General features: G+C 50.5%; 1 protein-coding gene across 2 annotated transcripts in view; it reads left to right on the top strand.

Moving 5' to 3' along the window:
• Window positions 1-2,119: 2,119 nt before the first annotated feature.
• TULP1 (tubby like protein 1) overlaps window positions 2,120-19,014 on the top strand; it is an 18,326-nt gene continuing 1,431 nt past the window's right edge. The window contains exons 1-14 of one of the 2 annotated variants that reach the window (XM_003789127.2): window positions 2,120-2,166; window positions 2,289-2,340; window positions 2,710-2,800; window positions 3,056-3,211; window positions 4,079-4,225; window positions 6,183-6,284; window positions 6,361-6,480; window positions 6,800-6,915; window positions 11,778-11,783; window positions 11,889-12,059; window positions 12,220-12,332; window positions 14,584-14,695; window positions 14,771-14,869; window positions 17,264-17,435. In XM_003789127.2, the coding sequence (XP_003789175.1) occupies window positions 2,120-2,166; window positions 2,289-2,340; window positions 2,710-2,800; window positions 3,056-3,211; window positions 4,079-4,225; window positions 6,183-6,284; window positions 6,361-6,480; window positions 6,800-6,915; window positions 11,778-11,783; window positions 11,889-12,059; window positions 12,220-12,332; window positions 14,584-14,695; window positions 14,771-14,869; window positions 17,264-17,435 (1,504 nt within the window). Of the gene's footprint in view, window positions 2,167-2,288; window positions 2,341-2,709; window positions 2,813-3,055; window positions 3,212-4,078; window positions 4,226-6,182; window positions 6,285-6,360; window positions 6,481-6,799; window positions 6,916-11,777; window positions 11,784-11,888; window positions 12,060-12,219; window positions 12,333-14,583; window positions 14,696-14,770; window positions 14,870-17,263; window positions 17,436-19,014 lie in introns of both variants that reach the window. The other variant, XM_003789128.2, reaches the window with a different exon arrangement.

Here is a 19,014-nt window from a genome sequence, read left to right as displayed (position 1 = left end):
TTTTTTTTTTTTACTTTTTATTTTTATTTATTTATTTATTTTGGGACAGAGTCTCCAGCTGTCATCCTGGGTAGAGTGCCATGGCATCACAGCTCATAGCAACCTCAAACGCTTGGGCTTAAGTGATTCCCTTGCCTCTGCCTCCCAAGTTGCTGTGACTACAGGTGCCCACCACAATACCCAGCTATTTTTTTTGTTGCAGTTGTCATTGTTTTAGCTGAACTGGGCCAGGTTCGAACCCACCAGTCTCAGTGTAGGTGGCCAGAGCCCTACCCACTGAGCTACGGTGCTGCCCCAATTTTTCTATTTTTAGTAGACACGTGTTCTCAGTCTTGTTCAAGAAATCCACTGGCCTCGGCCTCCCAGAGTGCTATGATTATAAGCCTGAGAGGTTCAGCTCTTCAATGGCAGGGCTCAGGAACTGGGCTGGGGGCTGACCCATGCCTGAGATGACTTCCTCCCTGAGGTGCTACACACCTTTGAACACACCAGGCTATTTCCAGCCCCCAGCCATAGTCATGCTGTTTCCTTTTCTGGTAGCCTGTCCTGCAGTTTTGTTGTTTTTTTTTTTTTTCAGTTTTTGGCCAGAGCCACAGGCACTGCCCCTGTCCTACAGCTTTTTGCCTATGGAACTTCTACCCATCTGCCAAGTTTTGGACCAGCCTTCAGGAAGCTTCCAGAACCCTTGACTGACCCTCTGTTCTGTACTTAAACCAAACTCTTCCCATGACATTAATCACACCAAGACTCTATTCCTAGTTTCCAAGTCTTTAAAAAAAAAATGTACCAGCTCAGTGTCTGTAGCTCAGAGGCTAGGGCACCAGCCACGTACACCAGAACTAGCGGGTTCGAATCCAGCCCAGGTCTGCCAAACAACAATGGCAACTCCAGGCTCGGTGCCTGTGGCTCAAGTGGCTAAGGCGCCAGCCACATACACCTAAGGTGATAGGTTCGAATCCAGCCTGGACCCACCAAACAACAATGATGGCTGCAACCAAAAAAATAGCCAGGCATTGTGGCGGGCACCTGTGGTCCCAGCTACTTGGGAGGCTAAGGCAGGAGACTCACTTGAGCCCAGGAGTTGGAGGTTGCTGTAAGCTGTGATGCCACAGCACTCTACCCAGAGCGACAGCTTGAGACTCTGTCTCAGAAAAAAAAAGTACCTATCAGGAAAAAATATTTACGTGTACACCCCCAATAAAAGCATATTTCTTTATAAATTATATACATGTGCCTCTGTCAATCATATATTAAATATGAGTAAAGTTCTTACTTTTCTTTTTTTTTTCTTGAGACAGAGTTTCAAGCTATCCTCCTGGGTAGAGTTCTGTGGCATTACAGCTCACAGCAACCTCCAATTCCTGGGCTCAAGTGACTCTCCTTCCTCCGCCTCCCAAGTAGCTGGGACCACAGATGCCTGCCACAACACCTGGCTATTTTTTGGTTGCAGCCATCATTGTTGTTTGGTGGGCCCGGGCTGGATTTGAACCCGCCACCTTAGGGGTATGTAGCTGGTGCCTTAGCCACTTGAGTCACGAGTGCCGAGCCAACCTCAAACTCTTGGGCTTAAGCCATTCTCTTGTCTCAGCCTCCCAAGTAGCTGGGACTACAGGCGCCTGCCACAAGGCCTGGCTATTTTTTGGTTGCAGTTGTCACTGTTGTTTAGCAAGCCTGGGCCGTGTTCGGACCCACCACCCTAGGTGTATGTGGCTGGTGCCCTGTGGACTAAGCTACAGGCACTGCCCGTAGTTCTTACTTTTTATGAGAAATGAAGATGAATACAGGATCCAATCTGATATTTTCTTCCCACACACCACTGACCACAGCCAAATTACAGATGGCCACTCTAACCCAAAGAGCTCCTGGGCAGCAGCGTGGAGCTGGTACCTTTAGCTAGGGGGTAGGGGTCTGAGAAGAACTTGGGAGGGCTCCAGATTGTTCCCTGGAGGCCTGGGCCAGTAGGGGAGGAGAGGGTCGGGAGCTGTCTCATCTCCCCAGTGCAGCCTAGCCTCCACCTCTTGAGTCCTGGGAGGTGGGGGTGAAGTTGAGCCGGGATTAGCTGTAGGCTCCTCCACCTGCAGGTTGGCCAGAGAAGGGGGTGCAGATAGGTGAATGCACCATGCCGCTGCAGGATGAAACCCTCCGAGAGGTGTGGGCCTCAGACAGGTCTGAAGCCCCTTATGACCCCACCTGAACACCAGAGAACCCAGATGGAGGAGCTGGGGGGAGAGGGACGGGTTGGACAGGGAAGGGTGAGAGAGACAGGCTGATTCCTTTGCTACCCTCAGCGGGCACGAGGAAGAAGACCTGAGCCCAGAGGTCCAGCGGCGCCCCAAGCAGGTATGTCACCCCGCTTGGAAAGGAAGCAGAGAGGTGTCCCCACTGCCTGTAAATCCACGCAGGGTAGGGAATCTAGGGGTAGGAAAGGCCCCCCTCAGCAGCGCCTGGGGGTTGCTTATCTGGAGTTGAGGAGGCAGATAGGTGTTTAGGGGGACGGATCACCCATGAGAGGAACTGGGACTTTGGGGCACTGGAGGGGGTCGGGCCGTAGTCTGTGAAAGGGGTCATCTTTCCTTATCCCAATAAGGGGGCTACGGTCCCTCCAGATAATCCGCAGTTATTTCTGGCGGCTCAAGGGATTAGAGGTGACAGGCAGCCCTCAGAACCCCCCTTTCCTTCCTCGGCCTCCCTTTGACCCCCACTCTGCAGCGACCCGCCCCGGGACAGAGGCTGAGGAAGAAGAAGCCGGAGGCTCCTGAGTCCCCCGGGCCCACGGGGTCCAAGCCCCGGAGAGCTGGAGGCGCGGGTGAGGGTCGGGGCAGGAAGGGACCCGAGGGAGGTACTGTGCCCTGGACCCCCGGGGCGACCAGGCGGGGAAGGGGGAAAGAGAATGAACCCGGGGTGTAGGACTGTGTGTGTGGAGGGGCTGCAGGCGCAAACGGAGGCCAAGACGGACCCGCAGGGTGGGGAGGCCGAGGGCGGCGCGCCAGGCTTGGGGGAGGGCGCTGCCTTGTGGACCCGCCGGAGCCCGCCTGAACCCCGCGTCTCCGCTCAGCCGGGCGGAGGGGGCGGCCGCGGGAGGAGCCTGCCCCCGCCCCGGCCAAGGCTCCGGAGCCCACCGTCTACACCAAGTTCCTCAGGGACCCCGAGGCGAAGAAGCGCGACCCCCGGGAAACCTTCCTGGTAGCCCGAGCCCCAGACGCCGAGGACGGTGAGAGAGGGTGGGAAGGAAGGGCGGCAGGGCGGGTGAACAGGAGGGAAGGGGCTGGGCTGAAACCACCGCACGCGCAGCAAACAGCCTCCATGTATCTGGCATTGCCCTTGAGCCAGGTCTTGTGCTAAACACCAACCTTATGAGGCTGATTCTCTTACTCTTTCCCCCATTTTACGGACGAGGAAACAGACATAGCGAAGTTAACGGTGTTTGTTTTGTTTTGTGTTTTGTGACCCTCGGTAGAGTGCTATAGCTTCATAGCTCACAGCAGCCTCAGACTCTTGGGCTCGTGCGATTCTCTTGCCTCAGCCTCTGGAGTTGCTGGGACTACAGGTGCCTGCCACAATGCCCAGCTATTTTTTAGAAACGTGGTCTCACTCTGGCTCGGGCTGGTCTCCAACTCGTGAGCTCAGGCAATTCACCTGCCTAGGCCTCTCAGAGTGCTGGGATTACAGAACAGGGCCTGAAGTTAAAGGTTTTGCCCTAACTGCAGCTGGGAACCAGAAGTAGCCCAGATGGGTCTGACTCAAGGTCAGAAGCAGAGACAGAAAAGGACAGGTAGAGGCACAGTGGATGCAGTAGAAAGGGAAAGACAAGAGGAGATGGAATGAAGAGAGGAGGGTGGCAGGGAAGGAGGAACAGGATTCTTCCAACTCCAGCTCACTCCCCTAACTGGTAGGTCCTGAGACTGGGGGGCCACCCGCCTTCTTCCAGGAGGGTGCCAGAACTCCTACTGTCCCTGTTTCAAAAGGACAGGCTCTCACCCCTCTGTCCAATATCCACTTCCCAGCAATCCATGGGAATTGGACTCCCCAGAGAAGGGGGGCACCCAGATCCCCCATTATGGGGAGTTTGTACCTACAGAGGAGGAGGAGGAGGAAGATACAGATGATGAGGAAGAGGAAGAAGAAGAAAAGAAAGAGAAAACCCCTCTGCCTCCTAAGAAGCCCCTCAAAGAGAAGTCTTCTGCAGACGTGAAAGAGAGAAAGGCTAAGGCCCAGAGTGCAAAAGGTGGGTGTCAAGGGTACAGAAGGATACAGAGGAACTGAGACCTGGGAAGGGTACCCAGTGCTCTGACCAGAGGGTTTTTCCTCTGATTGTTTCTACCTTAAGGACACACAGATCAATATATGCCATCCTCCACCCCAGTCCTATCTGTCCCTGCCCAAGATACATTGAGCCAAGATGGCAGAAGATTTAGTTGTAATTTATGTTTAGTTTTGTTTTTAACTCAATGTGAATTATTATTATAATTTTTTTTTTTTTTTTTGCAGTTTTTGGCTGGGGCTGGGTTTGAACCCGCCACCTCCAGCATATGGGGCTGGTGCCCTACTCCATTGAGCCACAGGCACTGCCCTATTATAAATTTTTTTTTTTTTTTGAGACAGAGCCTCAAGCTGTTGCCCTGAGTAGAGTGCTGTGGCATCACAGCTCACACCAACCTCCAGCTCCTGAGCTTAAGCAATTCCCTTGCCTCAGCCTCCCATGTAGCTGGGACTACAGGCACCCGCCACCATACCCAGCTATTTTTTAGTTGTAGTTGTCATTGTTGTTTGGCAGGCCTGGGCTGGATTCGAACCCGCCAGCTCTGGTGTATGTGGTTGGCGCCTTAGCTGCTTGAGCTACAAGGTGCCGAGCCTATTATTATAATTTTTATAAAAGTATCAAAGTGACTATAGTAAAAGGAAATGCTTTTTGGGTGTTTTGTTTTTTGGGGTTTTTTTTGAGACAGAGTCTTGTTTTTTTTTTTTTTGAGACAGAGCCTCAAGCTGTCCCCCTGGGTAGAGTGCCGTGGCATTACAGCTCACAGCAACCTCCAACTCCTGGGCTCAAGCGAGTCTCTTGCCTCCGCCTCCCAAGTAGCTGGGACTACAGGCGCCCGCCACAACGCCCGGCTATTTTTGGTTGCAGCCGTCATTGTTGTTTGGCGGGTCCGGGCTGGGGATTTGAACCCGCCACCTTAGGTGTACATGGCTGGCGCCTTAGCCGGTTGAGCTATAGGCGCCGAGCCAGAGACAGAGTCTTGTTATTGTTGTTTTTGTTTTATTTTTAGAGAGAGACCAGGGCATTATAGCTCACAGCAACCTTAAACTCCTGGGCTTAGGTGATTCTCTTGCCTCAGCCTCCCAAGTAGCTAGGACTACAGGCACCCACCACATTGCCTGGCTATTTTTTTGTCGTAGTTTGGCCAGGGCTGGGTTTGAACCCACCACCCTCAGTATATGGGGCCAGTGCCCTATTACTGAGCCATAGGCACTGCCCGAGACAGAGTCTTATTCTGTTGCCCTGGCTAGAGTGCTATAGTGTCAGCCTAGCTCATAGTAACCTCAGACTCCTGGGCTTTAGTGATCTTCTTGCCTCAGCCTCCGGAATAGCTGGGACTATAAGTGCCTGCCACAACACCCAGCTAGTTTTTCTATATTTTTAGTAGAGACAGGGTCTTGGTTTTGCTCAGGCTGCTCTCAAACTCCTGACCTCAAGCAAGCCTCCCACCTCAGCCTCCCAGTGCCAGGATTCTAGGCATGAGACACTGTGCCTAGCCAGAAATTGCTGAAGAAATTCTCTGTGGTGATGCATCCCTGGGTGGTGGCTCCCTGGCTTGGGTACCTCATCATACAGCTATCAGTGCTGGAACCCTGGGCCTCTGAGGGAGAGAGAGCATAGTCTAACAGTGGCCAAAGGTTTCTAGGCAGAGACAGGGCAGAAGGCAGGACTTGGAGGCTCAATTGGAAGGCCTTCATTCATTCATTAACTGCTTGTAAATCTGCTGCTGTTTGTCCAACATCTTTTTGGACTTAGGGAGAAAAAAAACCCAAGAGAATCAGAAAGTAGACTGTGGGCCTTGTACAGCTCTAGCCACCCTGAGGACTGAGAAGCAGATGAGTGCTGAAAGGCAGATAAGTGGGCTGGAGGCAACCTTCAGCTCCAGTATGCTCCTTCTTTGTCCAACCCCATCTTCCATTTCCAGGGAACCTGGGAAGCCCTGACCCCTCATCCAAACCTCTTCGAGTTAAGAAGAAAGAAGCCCCAGTAGGGGAGGGGACGAAGATGAGGAAGACAAAGAAGAAAGGTGAGCCTGGCCTGGGGAGGAATAAGGGATCCTGGATGTGGTGAGAGGTGTGATCCTGTCACATCCACGCTTGCAGAGTCTGGGGAGGCTGACAAGGACCCCTCAGTGAGCCCGGGCAGATTGAAGAAGAAGATCCCTGCAGCCATGTTTTTGGTTGGGGATGACAGCCCTGCCGAAAAAGCTTTGAAGAAAAAAGGTGGGAGACGATGGCTTCTGGTGCCATGATACCTGGAAGAGGTCCTGGGAGTGGGGAGCTGGGGGACCCTTATGTTATTGGTTCAGTGCCAGGTGAGGAGTATGGGTTCTAGACTCAGAAAACATGAGGGCATCGTGACCTCTACTTTGATAGCTGTGTGGTCTCAGGCAGACGTCAGCCTTTCTGAGGTTCTGATGATGAGAACATGAGATTGACCCTCTTGTGGCTGTGGACAGAATCCAAATGAAATGCACGTGTTGGAAGCACTCTGCAAATCAGGGTAGAGAAGGAACACCTTTGTTTCTTCTTCCATGCCCAGGCACTCCCAAAGGCCCTGAAGAGGAGAGGAAGGCGGAAGAGGAGGAAGAGGATGTAGCAGCTGTGGCGACCAAGAACAGCAATCAGAAGGGCAAAGCAAAAGGAAAAGGCAAAAAGGTTGGGGCCCAGAGAAGAAGAGGGCTGAGGTCCCTTCAGGAAGCAATAGCAGGGGTCTGGCCTTGGAGGCCTGCAGGGTGCCTTGGTGTCACTTGGGATTAAAATCTAAAACAAAGGGCACCACAAACAAAGGTTTGTGGGAACAGAGAAGGAAGGCATTTGTGAGGTCAGCCTGGTCATCTGGTCTCTGAGGCCTCCCCTCTGCAGTGTAACCATCAGACACAGCTAGAGTTGCCCTCACGGCCTCCGTGTAAAGAGACACACAATTTCTGTACTAGGGAATTGGTGCACACAAACATAAGGGCACATGTGTACACACCTTTGGGCACACTGATGGTCAGTTGTACCAGTTGTTTCCTGCTACCCAGCCCAGGACCTCCCAACCTCCCAGCAACTTAACAATCCAGCAACTAAAAGGTTAACACCTGATTGTCAGGGGCCTCCAGCATACCAGTGTCCATTCTGACAGGCATTCTTCACAGGCAGAACAGGTTGTTAAATATTTTGAATATTGCCCCTGCACATAAACAGGACTCAGAAACCAACACACATAAGCTGGACTAAGTAGAAGAGGAAAGTCCAACCAAGAGAGAGAAAGTGATGAAAATCTCTGAGAAATAGGTTTCCACCAGTGGCAAAATCACCTCAATGGGGTTCGACACCTGTAGCTAAGTGGTTACAGTGCCAGCCACATACACTAAGGCTGGCAGGTCTGAGCCCTGCCAAACAACAATGGCAACTACAATTTAAAAACCAAACAAATAGCTGAGTATTGTGGCAGGTGCCTATAGTCCCAGGTACTTGGGAGGCTGAGGCAAGAGAATTGCTTAAACCCAAGAGTTTGAGGTTGCTGTAAGCTATGATGACACAGCACTCTACAGAGGTGACATAATAAGACTCTGTCTCAATCAATAAATAAATAATCACCCCAATGGTAGGGACTGGGTTTTAGCATTATGGGTTTATTAGTTTGTGCAGGAGTGGTCAGCTCTTGGGGGACTGATTCACATTAATCAAAATCACCAGATGCTGATGTACAAACTGAAAGACCAGTTTATTATCTCCCAGGAGTAATATAACTGCACAGCAGCTTTCAATACAGTAGGCTCTTGAAATTCACAGCTGTGGAAGTGTTTGAACAAGCTCTGGCTTTCTCCATATCACATTCCAGAACAGCCTCGAGTGGAGAACAGATGGTCACTTACCCCTGAGCTAAGGACCTGCTGCCCTACACCAGCCTCACCTCACACTGCAAATCTGCCTAAGCAAAAATGGTCACCTACAGCACATCAGGGCTTCCTGGTGGCTCATGAATAGCATTTAATCCTCAAAAGCACCACCCTGGGCTCGGCGCCTATAGCTCAACCGGCTAAGGCGCCAGCCACGTACACCTAAGGTGGCGGGTTCGAATCCCCAGCCCAGGCCTGCCAAACAACAATGACGGCTGCAACCAAAACATAGCCGGGCGTTGTGGCAGGCGCCTGTGGTCCCAGCTACTTGGGAGGCTGAGGCAGGAGACTCGCTTGAGCCCAGGAGTTGGAGGTTGCTGTGAGCTGTAATGCCACGGCACTCTACCCAGGGGGACAGCTTGAGGCTCTGTCTCAAAAAAAAAAAAAAAAAAGCACCACCCTGGCTGGCAGTCCATGCTTTCCCTGTTGGAAAGTTGGGCTCAGAGTCTTGGCTCTCCCTACGTGGAGAACAGAACATGAGGACAAAAGGCACCAGGCAAATAGCTGGGCATTGTGGCAGGCCCCTGTAGTCCCAGCTACTTGGGAGGCTGAGGCAAGAGAATCACTTAAGCCCAAGAGTTTGACGTTGCTATGAGCTGTGACGCCATGGCACTCTTCCCAGCACAACATAGTGAGACTCAAAAAAAAAAAGACACCAGGCTATGAGGACAGAGGGGCTTTTGTAGAGTCAACAGGCCAAATTACCAAATTGTTAATTCAAAGTTTCTCAATGAGCAAAGTGAGCTTATTTATTCATTCATGTATTAACTATGTATAGCTGTGTAACAAATCACCCCCCCAAACTTAATGTTTTAAAACAGCATTTACAGGCGGCACCTATGGCTCAAAAGGGTAGGGTGCCAGTCCCATATGAGGAGGTGGTGGGTTCAAACCCAGCCCCGGCCAAAAACAAAACAAAACAAAAACAATAAAACAGCATTTACTGTAGCCAGGCGTTGTGGTAGGTGCCTATAGTCCCAGCCACTTGGGAGGCTGAGGCAAGAGAATCACTTAAGCCCAAGAGTTTGAGGTTGCTGTGAGCTGTGACGCTACAGCACTCTACCGAGTGCAACACAATGAGACTCTGTCTCAAAAAAACAAACAAACAAAAAAACAAAAAAAACCCAAAACCAAAAAACAGCATTTACTAGCTGGGCAAGGTGACTCACACCTGTAATCCTAGCACTCTGGGAGGCTCAAGGTGGGAGGATTGCTTGAGTTCAGGAGTTCGAGACCAGCCTGAGCAAAGCAAGACCCTGTCTCCATTAAAGATAGAAAAATTGGCTCGGTGCCTGTGGCTCAAGTGGCTAAGGCGCCAGCCATGTACACCCAAGGTGGGGGGTTTGAATCCAGCCCAGGCCCGCCAAACAACAATGATGGCTGCAACCAAAAAATAGCCGGGCGTTGTGGCGGGCGCCTGTAGTCCCAGCTACTTGAGAGGTTGAGGCAAGAGACTCGCTTGAGCCCAGGAGTTGGAGGTTGCTGTGAGCTGTGATGCCACTGCACTCTATCCAGGGGGACAGCTTGAGGCTCTGTCTCAAAAAAAAAGAAAAATTAGCTGGGCGTTGTGGCACGACTCTGTAGTCCCAGCTACTGGAGATGGTGAGGCAGGAGGATCACTTTAGCCCAGGAGTTTGAAATTGCTATGGCACTCTAGTCTGGGTGACAGAGTGAGATTCTTGTCTCTAAAACAAACACAAAAACCAGCATTGGCTTTCTTAGTGGATTTCTGAGAGTCAAAAATCTAGGAGTGGCTTAGCAGAATAGTTAGGACTCAGGGTCTCTCATAAGGTTGCAATCAAGATGTCAGCTGGGGCTACCCTCATTCTGAAAGCTTGAGTGGAAATGAAGGATCCACTTCTAAAATAGTTTACTGTCACGGTGGTTGGCTGAAGACCTCATTTCCTTTCCATGTGCACCTCTCCTTAGTGCTGCTTGGGTGTTAAGTCATAGCAGACAACTTCTTTCAGAGCCCAAGAGACAGAGCTACTCAAAAGCCACTGTTTTTTTTTTTTTGAGATAGAGTCTCACTTTGTCACTCAGGCCACAGTGCAATGGTGTGATCATAGCTCACTGCAACCTCCAGTTCCTGGGCTCAAGCAATCCTCCTGCCTCAGCATCTAAAGTAGCTGCTAATATGGGTGCCCAACACCACGCCCAGCTAATTTTTTCTACTTTGACTAGAGATGGGGTCTTGCTTTTGATCAAGCTGGTCTCAAACTCCTGACCTCAAGCAATCCTCTGGCCTTAGCTTCCCAGAGTGCTAGGATTATAGGCATAAGCCACCTATACCCCCAGCCCACAATATCTTTTATGACCTAGCCTTGTTAAGTCACACACCCCCCCATCATTTCTGCCATATTCTATTGGTCATGAAGAGCAGCCCCAGGACACTGGAATGGGACTACCCAGGGGATTAAGTACTGGGAGGCAGGGATTGTGGAAGCCCTCTTGAAGGCTGGTTACCACATTCATTGGGTATTGACTGTATGCTAACTATTGTAGTAGTAGCTAACACGGGCTTAGAACATAGCAATACATTTTGTCAGGTGGTGCCTGTGGCTCAAAGGAGTAGGGCGCCAGCCCCATATGCCATAGGTGGTGGGTTCAAACCCAGCCCCAGCCAAAAACTGCAAAAGAAAAAAAAACAGGTGGCACCTGTGGCTTAAAGGAATAGGGCACCGGCCCCATATGCTGGAGGTGGTGGGTTCAAACCCAGCCCTGGCCAAAAACTGCAAAAAAAAGAAAAAAAAATACATTCTATCAGCCTCAGCCCACTGCCTGACACAGTGTCCACAAGAGGGAAGGTCTTTCTAAAGGCTCTCAAGCTTTTAGAAGCTCCACCTCTTAGTTGTTTATGTGAACTTGGGCAAGTTACTTAGATTTCTAAGATGAAGAACCTTGGCCTCTTCATCTGCACAATGGGGACCACGACCTCAGTGAACTGCTATGAGGTTTAACTGAATGAACATTTGGAAAGTGCTTAGAACTAGAGTGCATTGGTAGTGTTTATACAGCGTGTGTTAAGTATTAAATTAAGGTCTGTTCCACGTATCCACCCCCACCATACCTACTTTGCAGATGAAAAAATTGAATCACAGTGAGGTTAAACTTAACAAACATGACAGATGGTTAGTAGTGGAACCAGGATTTGAACCTAGACAGTCTGGCTTCAGAGACTGGGCTCTTTTTTTTTTTTTTTGAGACAGAGCCTCAAGCTATCCCCCTGGGTAAAGTGCTATGGCATCACAGCTCACAGCAACCTCCAACTCCTGGGCTCAAGCAAGTCTCCTGCCTCAGCCTCCCAAGTAGCTGGAACTACAGGAACCCAACACAATGCCCAGCCATTTTTTGGTTGCAGCCATTGTTGTTTGGAGGGCCTGGGCTGGGGATTCAAACCCACCACCTTAGGTATATGTGGCTGGCGCCTTAGCTGCTTGAGCTACAGGCGCCGAGACCGGAGCCTGGGCTCTTAACCACAGCCACAGGCTAAACAGAAAAATAAAAAGCACAGAGCTCTTGCAGAGCCTCGTTCCATAGCTGGGCTGGGCTGCTGGGAGGCATGATGGGGAGTGTTGAGCCTCAAAAGACATGCTGAGCTCTAATCAGCCTCTCTGTTCTCTCTGCATGCAGAAGGCGGTGAGTTGTCCTGGCAGTGCTGCCCAAGACCCTGCACTGGGACCTGCTGAGGGTGGGGAAGCTGGTGCTCTGGGCCTGATGTACACACCCTCTGCCCCCTGACAGAAGGAGGAAAGGGCTCCATCTCCCCCTGTGGAGGTGGACGAACCCCAGGAGTTTGTGCTCCGGCCTGCTCCCCAGGGCCGGACGGTTCGTTGCCGGCTGACTCGGGACAAGAAGGGCATGGACCGGGGCATGTACCCCTCCTACTTCCTGCACCTGGACACGGAGAAGAAGGTGGGTAGGCGGGACAGCAGAAGTTCCATGACCCAGGCTGAGGGAGGGTCTGGGGCCAGGATGTTGCCATGGGACAAACAGGCCTTCTCTTTTCCCAAGCCCCACCTCCATCCTCCCTCATCTTCCCTTCTCATCCTCTACTTGTCACCCTTGTCTCCAGGTGTTCCTCTTGGCTGGCAGGAAACGGAAACGGAGCAAGACAGCCAATTACCTCATCTCCAGTGACCCTACCAACCTGTCCCGGGGAGGGGAGAATTTCATTGGGAAGCTGAGGTGGGTCTGAGTTTTCTGGTGGGCTTGGGTCAGCAAGAGTACCATAGCTAGTCACCTCTGTCCTGTTGTGCCTGGCAGAGTGCCCACCACATTGGACACTCTGGAAATGCACCCTTACCCAGGGCCTCTCACACTTTGATGTGCGTAGATCACAGGGGAATCTTGTTGAAATGGTTCAGTGAGTCTGCAGTGGGCTTGAGATTCTGCATTTCTAGCGAGCACTCCTGTGATCCCCACAGCTGTCCAGGGCCCTCACTTGCAGTTGAGCATACATTCCCTTGTATGAATGGGACCATCCCTTGTTTATGCTTGAATTCCTGGCACTTGGCATATATATATAAAATACCTACTCAACAAATTTACTGACTGAATGAATAAACAAATATTCAGCACTACTCTATGCTACCTCTTCTAAACCCCACCACAAAACTGAGAGGTCAGGGGGTGAGTAAACCCTGAGCAGGGTTTATTTCTTTTATTTATTTATTTATTATTTTATTTATTTATTCTTGAGACAGAGTTTCGGCTTGGTGCCTGTGGCTCAAGTGGCTAAGGCACCAGCCACATACACCTAAGGTGGTGGGTTAGAATCCAGCCCAGGCCCGGCAAACAACAATGGCTGCAACCAAAAAATGGCCAGGCATTGTGGCGGGCACCTGTGGTCCCAGCTACTTGGGAGGCTGAGGCAGGAGACTTGCTTGAGCCCAGGAGTTGGAGGTTGCTGTGAGCTGTGATGCCATAGCACTTTACCCAGGGGGATAGCTTGAGCCCAGTCTCTGAAGCCAGAGGCTGAGGCAGGAGACTTGCTTGAGCCCAGGAGCTGGAGGTTGCTATGAGCTGTGATGTGACAGCACTCTACCCAGGAGAATAGCTTGAGGCTCTGTCTCAAAAAAAAAAGACAGAGTATCATGTTGCCCTCGATAGAGTACCACAGCGTCACAGCTCACAGCAACCTCAAACTCTTGGGCTTAAGCAACTCTCTTGCCTCAGCCTCCCAAGTATCTGGGACTATAGGCCCCCACCACAAGGCCTGGTTATTATTTTGTTGCACTTCTCATTGTTGTTTAGCTGGCCTGGGTCATGTTTGAACCTATCAGTCTTGGTCCAAGTGGCCAGCACCGTAACCACTGTGCTACGGGTGCCAAGCCTATTTTTTTTATTTATGTATTTAATAAAACTTAAATTTTTTTTTGTAGAGACATAGTCTCACTTTAAAGCCCTAGGTAGAGTGCCGTGGCGTCACACAGCTCACAGCAACTTCCAACTCCTAGGCTTAGGTGATTCTCTTGCCTCAATCTCCCGAGCAGCTGGGACTACAGGTGCCCACCACAATGCCCAGCTACTTTTTTTTTTGCAGTTTTTGGCTGGGGCTGGGTTTGAACCCGCCACCTCCTGTATATGGGACCAGTGCCCTACTCCTTTAAGCCACAGATGCCACCCACACCTGGCTATTTTTTTGTTGCAGTTTGGCCAGGACAGGGCTTGAACCCGCCACCCTCAGTATATGGGGCCGGCGCCCTACCCACTGAGCCACAGGCATCGCCCATATTTAATAAAACTTTTATAAGGCCTGCCTATGTGTCAGACATGGTTCTAAGTAACCTATTTAGGGTTAAACTATTTAATCCTCTTATCACCCAAATAAGGTTTTTTTTTCCAAGAGTTTCCCCCATTTTATAGTTGGAGTTGAGGCTCAGAGAGTTTAAGTAACTAGGCTAGGGTCCCACAGCTAGTAAGAGATGGAGCTAGGATTTGAACACTGCCCAGTCTTCTTGTAGGTCCAGCTTTTTTTTTTTCCTCTTGAGACACAGCCTCAAGCTATCCCCCTGGGTAGAGTGCTGTGGCATCATAGCTCACAGCAACCTCCAACTCCTGGGCTCAAGCGAGTCTCCTGCCTCTGGCCTCCCAAGTAGCTGGGACCACTGGCGCCCGCCACAACGCCTGGCTATTTTTTTGGTTGCAGCCGTCATTGTTGTTTTTTGGCGGGCCCAGGCTGGATTCGAACCTGCCACCTTAGGTGTATGTGGCTGGCGCCTTAGCCACTTGAGCCACAGGCACCAGCCAGGTCCAACTTTTAAAATGACCTCCCCATCGAGGGAAGCCTGGCGCTGGGGACAAGAATTGCTTGCTCCCAGGACATCTCCACCTTTGATGCAAGCAGCTCTCAAAACTGCTTGACTGTGCAGAAGGATCTTGGGGCAGGGATGTGGAATTCCCCTCAGCCCCAGCCTCAGCTTCACCCTGCTTGCAGGTCCAACCTCCTGGGGAACCGCTTTACTGTCTTTGACAATGGGCAGAACCCCCAGCGTGGAGGCGGCTCTGATGTGGAGAGCCTTCGACAGGAGCTGGCAGCAGTGATCTATGTAAGAACTCTGCCCGTCCTATATGCCGGGCCTTTTCCATTATAGTGGCCAGCCTAATAGGTATCTCCCTCCCAGGAAACAAATGTGCTGGGCTTCCGTGGTCCCCGGCGCATGACAGTCATCATTCCGGGCATGAATTCGGACAATGAGAGGGTCCCCATCCGGCCCCGAAACGTGAGCCCTGCATCTCCCTGACTCCTGTCCATGAGGGTCCTGCTACCTATGTAACCCACTCTAGGGGAGCAATGGGTGGGGGACTCAGCTTACCCAATACCCAACCCCTACACACACCCATCGCCCTCCAGCACAGTGGTTCTCAACCTTCCTAATGCGGCAACCCTTTAATACAGTTCCTCATGTTGTGGTGACCCCAACCATAAAATTATTTTCGTTACTACTTCATTAACTGTAATTTTGCTACTGTTATGAATTGTATGAATCATATGAATCAATCCCTGTGAAAGGGTCGTTCAACCCCCAAAGGGGTTGCGACCCACAGGTTGAGAACCGCTGCAGCACAAATTCATTCTGGCAACCAGTGGAATGGATTTGGGAGTTTTATTATTGAATTCACTGAAATAATCACAATGGGCTTTTGGGCTTTTTTCAGAGTTTAAATCAAATTCATCTATTACATTCATTTATATATCCACTGAACACACATACTGAGTGCCAAGTATCATTCTGGACACCTGGAAGACATCAGAAGCTGGCATTCTAGTGAAAGAAGACAGACAGGAGATGATAATCATGATAAATAAGTAATCTATGGAGTGTTTGGTGATAAGGACTATGGGGAAAAGTCAAACAGGAACAGGAGATGACAAGTGTGTGTGTGTAGGCTTTGATATTAAATACAGTGGTCAGAGTGGGCCTCTGGAACAATGAGGCAGGGAGCCTACAGATAGATGAAGGGCATCCAGGAAAAGGGAAGAGCCGGTGCAAAACCCCTGTGACAGGAGGGTGTCTGGGTGTTGGAGAGAGATCAGGTCAGATAGGGCCTGTATAACCGGTTTTTACTCTGGGAGAAATGAGAAGCCATAGCAGGGTTTTGAGCAAAGGAATTACATGACTTCTGTTTTAAAAAGCAAAAATTGTTTTGTGTATGTATGTGAGACAAAGAACAAGATGAAGAGATGCCCTGGAGAGACATGACCTCTCTCAGAGCATCAGTCCTGTGCTCTGCTAGAACTGCTGGGCAGATGAGCCCAGGATGACTTGCACACCCCATACTAACAGGAGGCTGATGTCACTGTACTCATTTACAATGAAAAGTAATACCCCTGTCAGCTGATCACATGTCCTTCCCTGCTGGAAAGTCATGCCATAATCAGAGGCCAGGTTGACCTGGGGACACCAGCCACGGGAGGCCTGGTCTTGAGGGTTCACTTGGCCTGTGGGTCCTACAGTTGCTCCTTCCATGCCTGGATAAACACAAATCCTCCAGAGGCAGTGCCTCCTTTCCTTTTGGGGATTGGTAAGAACTATGTGGTGCTGCTTTAGGTCTCTCTTCATCATCCCACAGTTCATTCATTCTATAAAACATTCACTAAACACACACTCTGTGCCACACACTGGAGATCCAAAATCAACTTGATAAGGTAATATCTGGTATTTACTGAGCACCTAACTCTGTGCCAGGAATTGCTCTAAGTAACAATGCATGTGCTATTAATTTATTAACTCCTCACAGCATCCTATTGTGAGGGAAACTGAGGCAGGCACACAAATGTAACAAAGTACTATTATTAGCCTTAGAGTATCTAATTCTCTCAATCACAGTGCAGGGGTAGGAATGGTAAGAGCAAGATGTCATGGAAGCTTAGGCCTGAGGCATCTAAGTTAGCTGTGGAGTCAGGAAGGCTTCTTGGAGGAGGTAATCTTGAGTGGACTCACTCTAAGCCAGGAACAGGTGACAAGGAAACTCAGGAAAAAAAATATCTGAAGAGCGCCATTATACAGACACTGGGCCTTCCTTTCAGAAACTCTCCTCTAAGGACCTTTCTTTTACCTACCCATCTCCCTCCCCAAACTCAACTGTGTGCTCCTCTTAGATCTTTTCTTCTTTGCCGAGACAGTCTTATTCTGTCCCCTGGCTAGAGTGCAGTGGTATCATCATAGCTCACTGCAACCTCAAATTCCTAGGCTCAAGGGATCTCCTTCCTAGAGTGCAAGGATTACAGGTGTGAGCCTCTCCTCCCAGGTGGAAGTCTTGAATTATCTGTTTATAATTACATGCTGTGTGGCCATCTCCTAAGACCACTTGATACCAAAGGCATAAAGCACCTACTGTGTACCACATGCCCCTTTCCATTTTCCAGCCCTCCACTTTAGCATCCCACAGACAAAGCCTCATTTTCACAGACATGCACCCTGTCCACAAGGACACCACAGATGCCAAGCATGCTCTTGAAGATACCCTGAATGGATGTTGATCTCCAGGCTGCATACTGCACACACATGCAAGGACATGCACAGGTGCCCAGGCCCCTTCTCTGGTCAGTCCTAAGCAATCATGGCCACCTCTAACTGCCCTGTCCTTATTTACTCCCCCTCCGGAAACCCCAGGCCAGCGACGGGCTACTGGTGCGCTGGCAGAACAAGACACTGGAGAGTCTCATTGAACTGCACAACAAGCCCCCTGTATGGAATGAAGACAGTGGCTCCTATACCCTCAACTTCCAAGGCCGGGTCACCCAGGCCTCAGTAAAGAACTTCCAGATTGTCCACGCTGATGACTGTGAGTATCTGACGGCCTAGGGCAGGCTCTTTCCCACCATCTGCAGGACCCCTACATTTTTTTTTTTTTTTTTGAGACAGTCTCATTATGTCACCCTCAGTAGTATGCTGTGGCATCACAGCTCACAGCAACCTCAAACTCTTGGACTTAAGTGATTCTCTTGCCTCAGCCTCCCAAGTAGCTGCAACCACAGGTGCTTGCTACAAAGCCTGGCTATTTTCCTGTTGTTGTTGTCATTATTATTTAGCAGGCTCCGGCTGGGTACAAACCCACCAGCCAGCCCCAGTGCATGTGTCTGGCACTTTAACCACTGAACTATAGGCGAGCTATAGGCGCTGAGCCCGGACCCCTACTGTCACTGGAGCTTCCTCACGACCCTTTCCCTTTCTCTCACACATAACTAGCTTGCCCTGAAATTTACCTTGGAACTGGGACATCCAGCAAGGTCACTCTCTTCTCCATAGGCATTGACTCTATGCTCCCAGAAGACTTAGATACTCCAAGCAGGTGTCTTGGGGCCCATTGTTCCAGGTTCCCATTCCAACACTGACCAAGGCAGTGAAGTAATACTGAGACAAATTGGGCAACTCTGTGTTTTTTTTTTGGCCGGGGCCGAGTTTGAACCCGCCACCTCTGGCATATGGGGCTGGCGCCCTACTCCTTGAGCCATAGGTGCCGCCCGCAACTCTGTGTTGAAGGGAGATTTGAGCTGCTACTGTTTGAAAACCACCGAGAGCCCAACCCCTTTGAGGTCTAAGAGGGTACTGAGGCCCAGAGAGGGCAGCCTTTTACCCAAAATTTCTTGGCTTCTCTGGGCAGTTATATTAGCCCTCAAAATTTATTTCACAAAACTTATACAGTGGCTTCTATGTAGCAAACACTGTTCTCAGGATCTTATAGATATTGAATCACTAAATCCCTTCAACAATGCTGAAGAAGGTATTATTATTCCTATTTGGCAGATGAGAAAATTGAGGCACAGAGAGCTTAAGTTACTTGCCCAAGGTCACACAGCTAATAAGAGGTAGAGCTGGGATTAGAACCCTGGAAGTCTGGCTACAGGGCCCATGCTCTTAACCCCTTCAAAATGGTTGCCTTTGGCTCCATGCCCATAGCTCAATGAGTAGGGCCCCAGCCACATACACCAAAGCTGGTGGGTTCGAGCCCAGCTGGGGCCTGCTAAACAACAATGACTACAACCAAAAAATAACCAGGCATTGTGGTGGGCATTGGTAATCCCAGCTACTTGGAAGGCTGAGGCAAGAGAATAGCTTAAGCCCAAGAGTTTGAGGTTGCTGTCAGCTGTGACACCACGGCACTCTACCAACAGTGACACAGTCTCAAGACTCTGTCTCAAGGCTCGGAGCCTGTGGCTCAAGCAGCTAAGGCGCCAGCCACATACACCTAAGGTGGGGGGTTCGAATCCCCAGCCCGGGCCTGCCAAACAACAATGATGCCTGCAACCAAAAAATGGCCAGGCGTTGTGGCCAGCGCCTGTAGTCCCAGCTACTTGGGAGGCTGAGGCAGGAGACTCGCTTGAGCCCAGGAGTTGGAGGTTGCTGTGAGCGTGATGCCATGG

The sequence above is a fragment of the Otolemur garnettii genome, unplaced genomic scaffold (genome assembly GCF_000181295.1).
Source record: "Otolemur garnettii isolate 467f Iridium unplaced genomic scaffold, OtoGar3 scaffold00031, whole genome shotgun sequence".
NCBI lineage: Eukaryota > Metazoa > Chordata > Mammalia > Primates > Galagidae > Otolemur > Otolemur garnettii.
The sequence above is the reverse complement of the archived record's forward strand: the minus strand, read 5'-3'. Positions and strand labels throughout refer to the sequence as shown.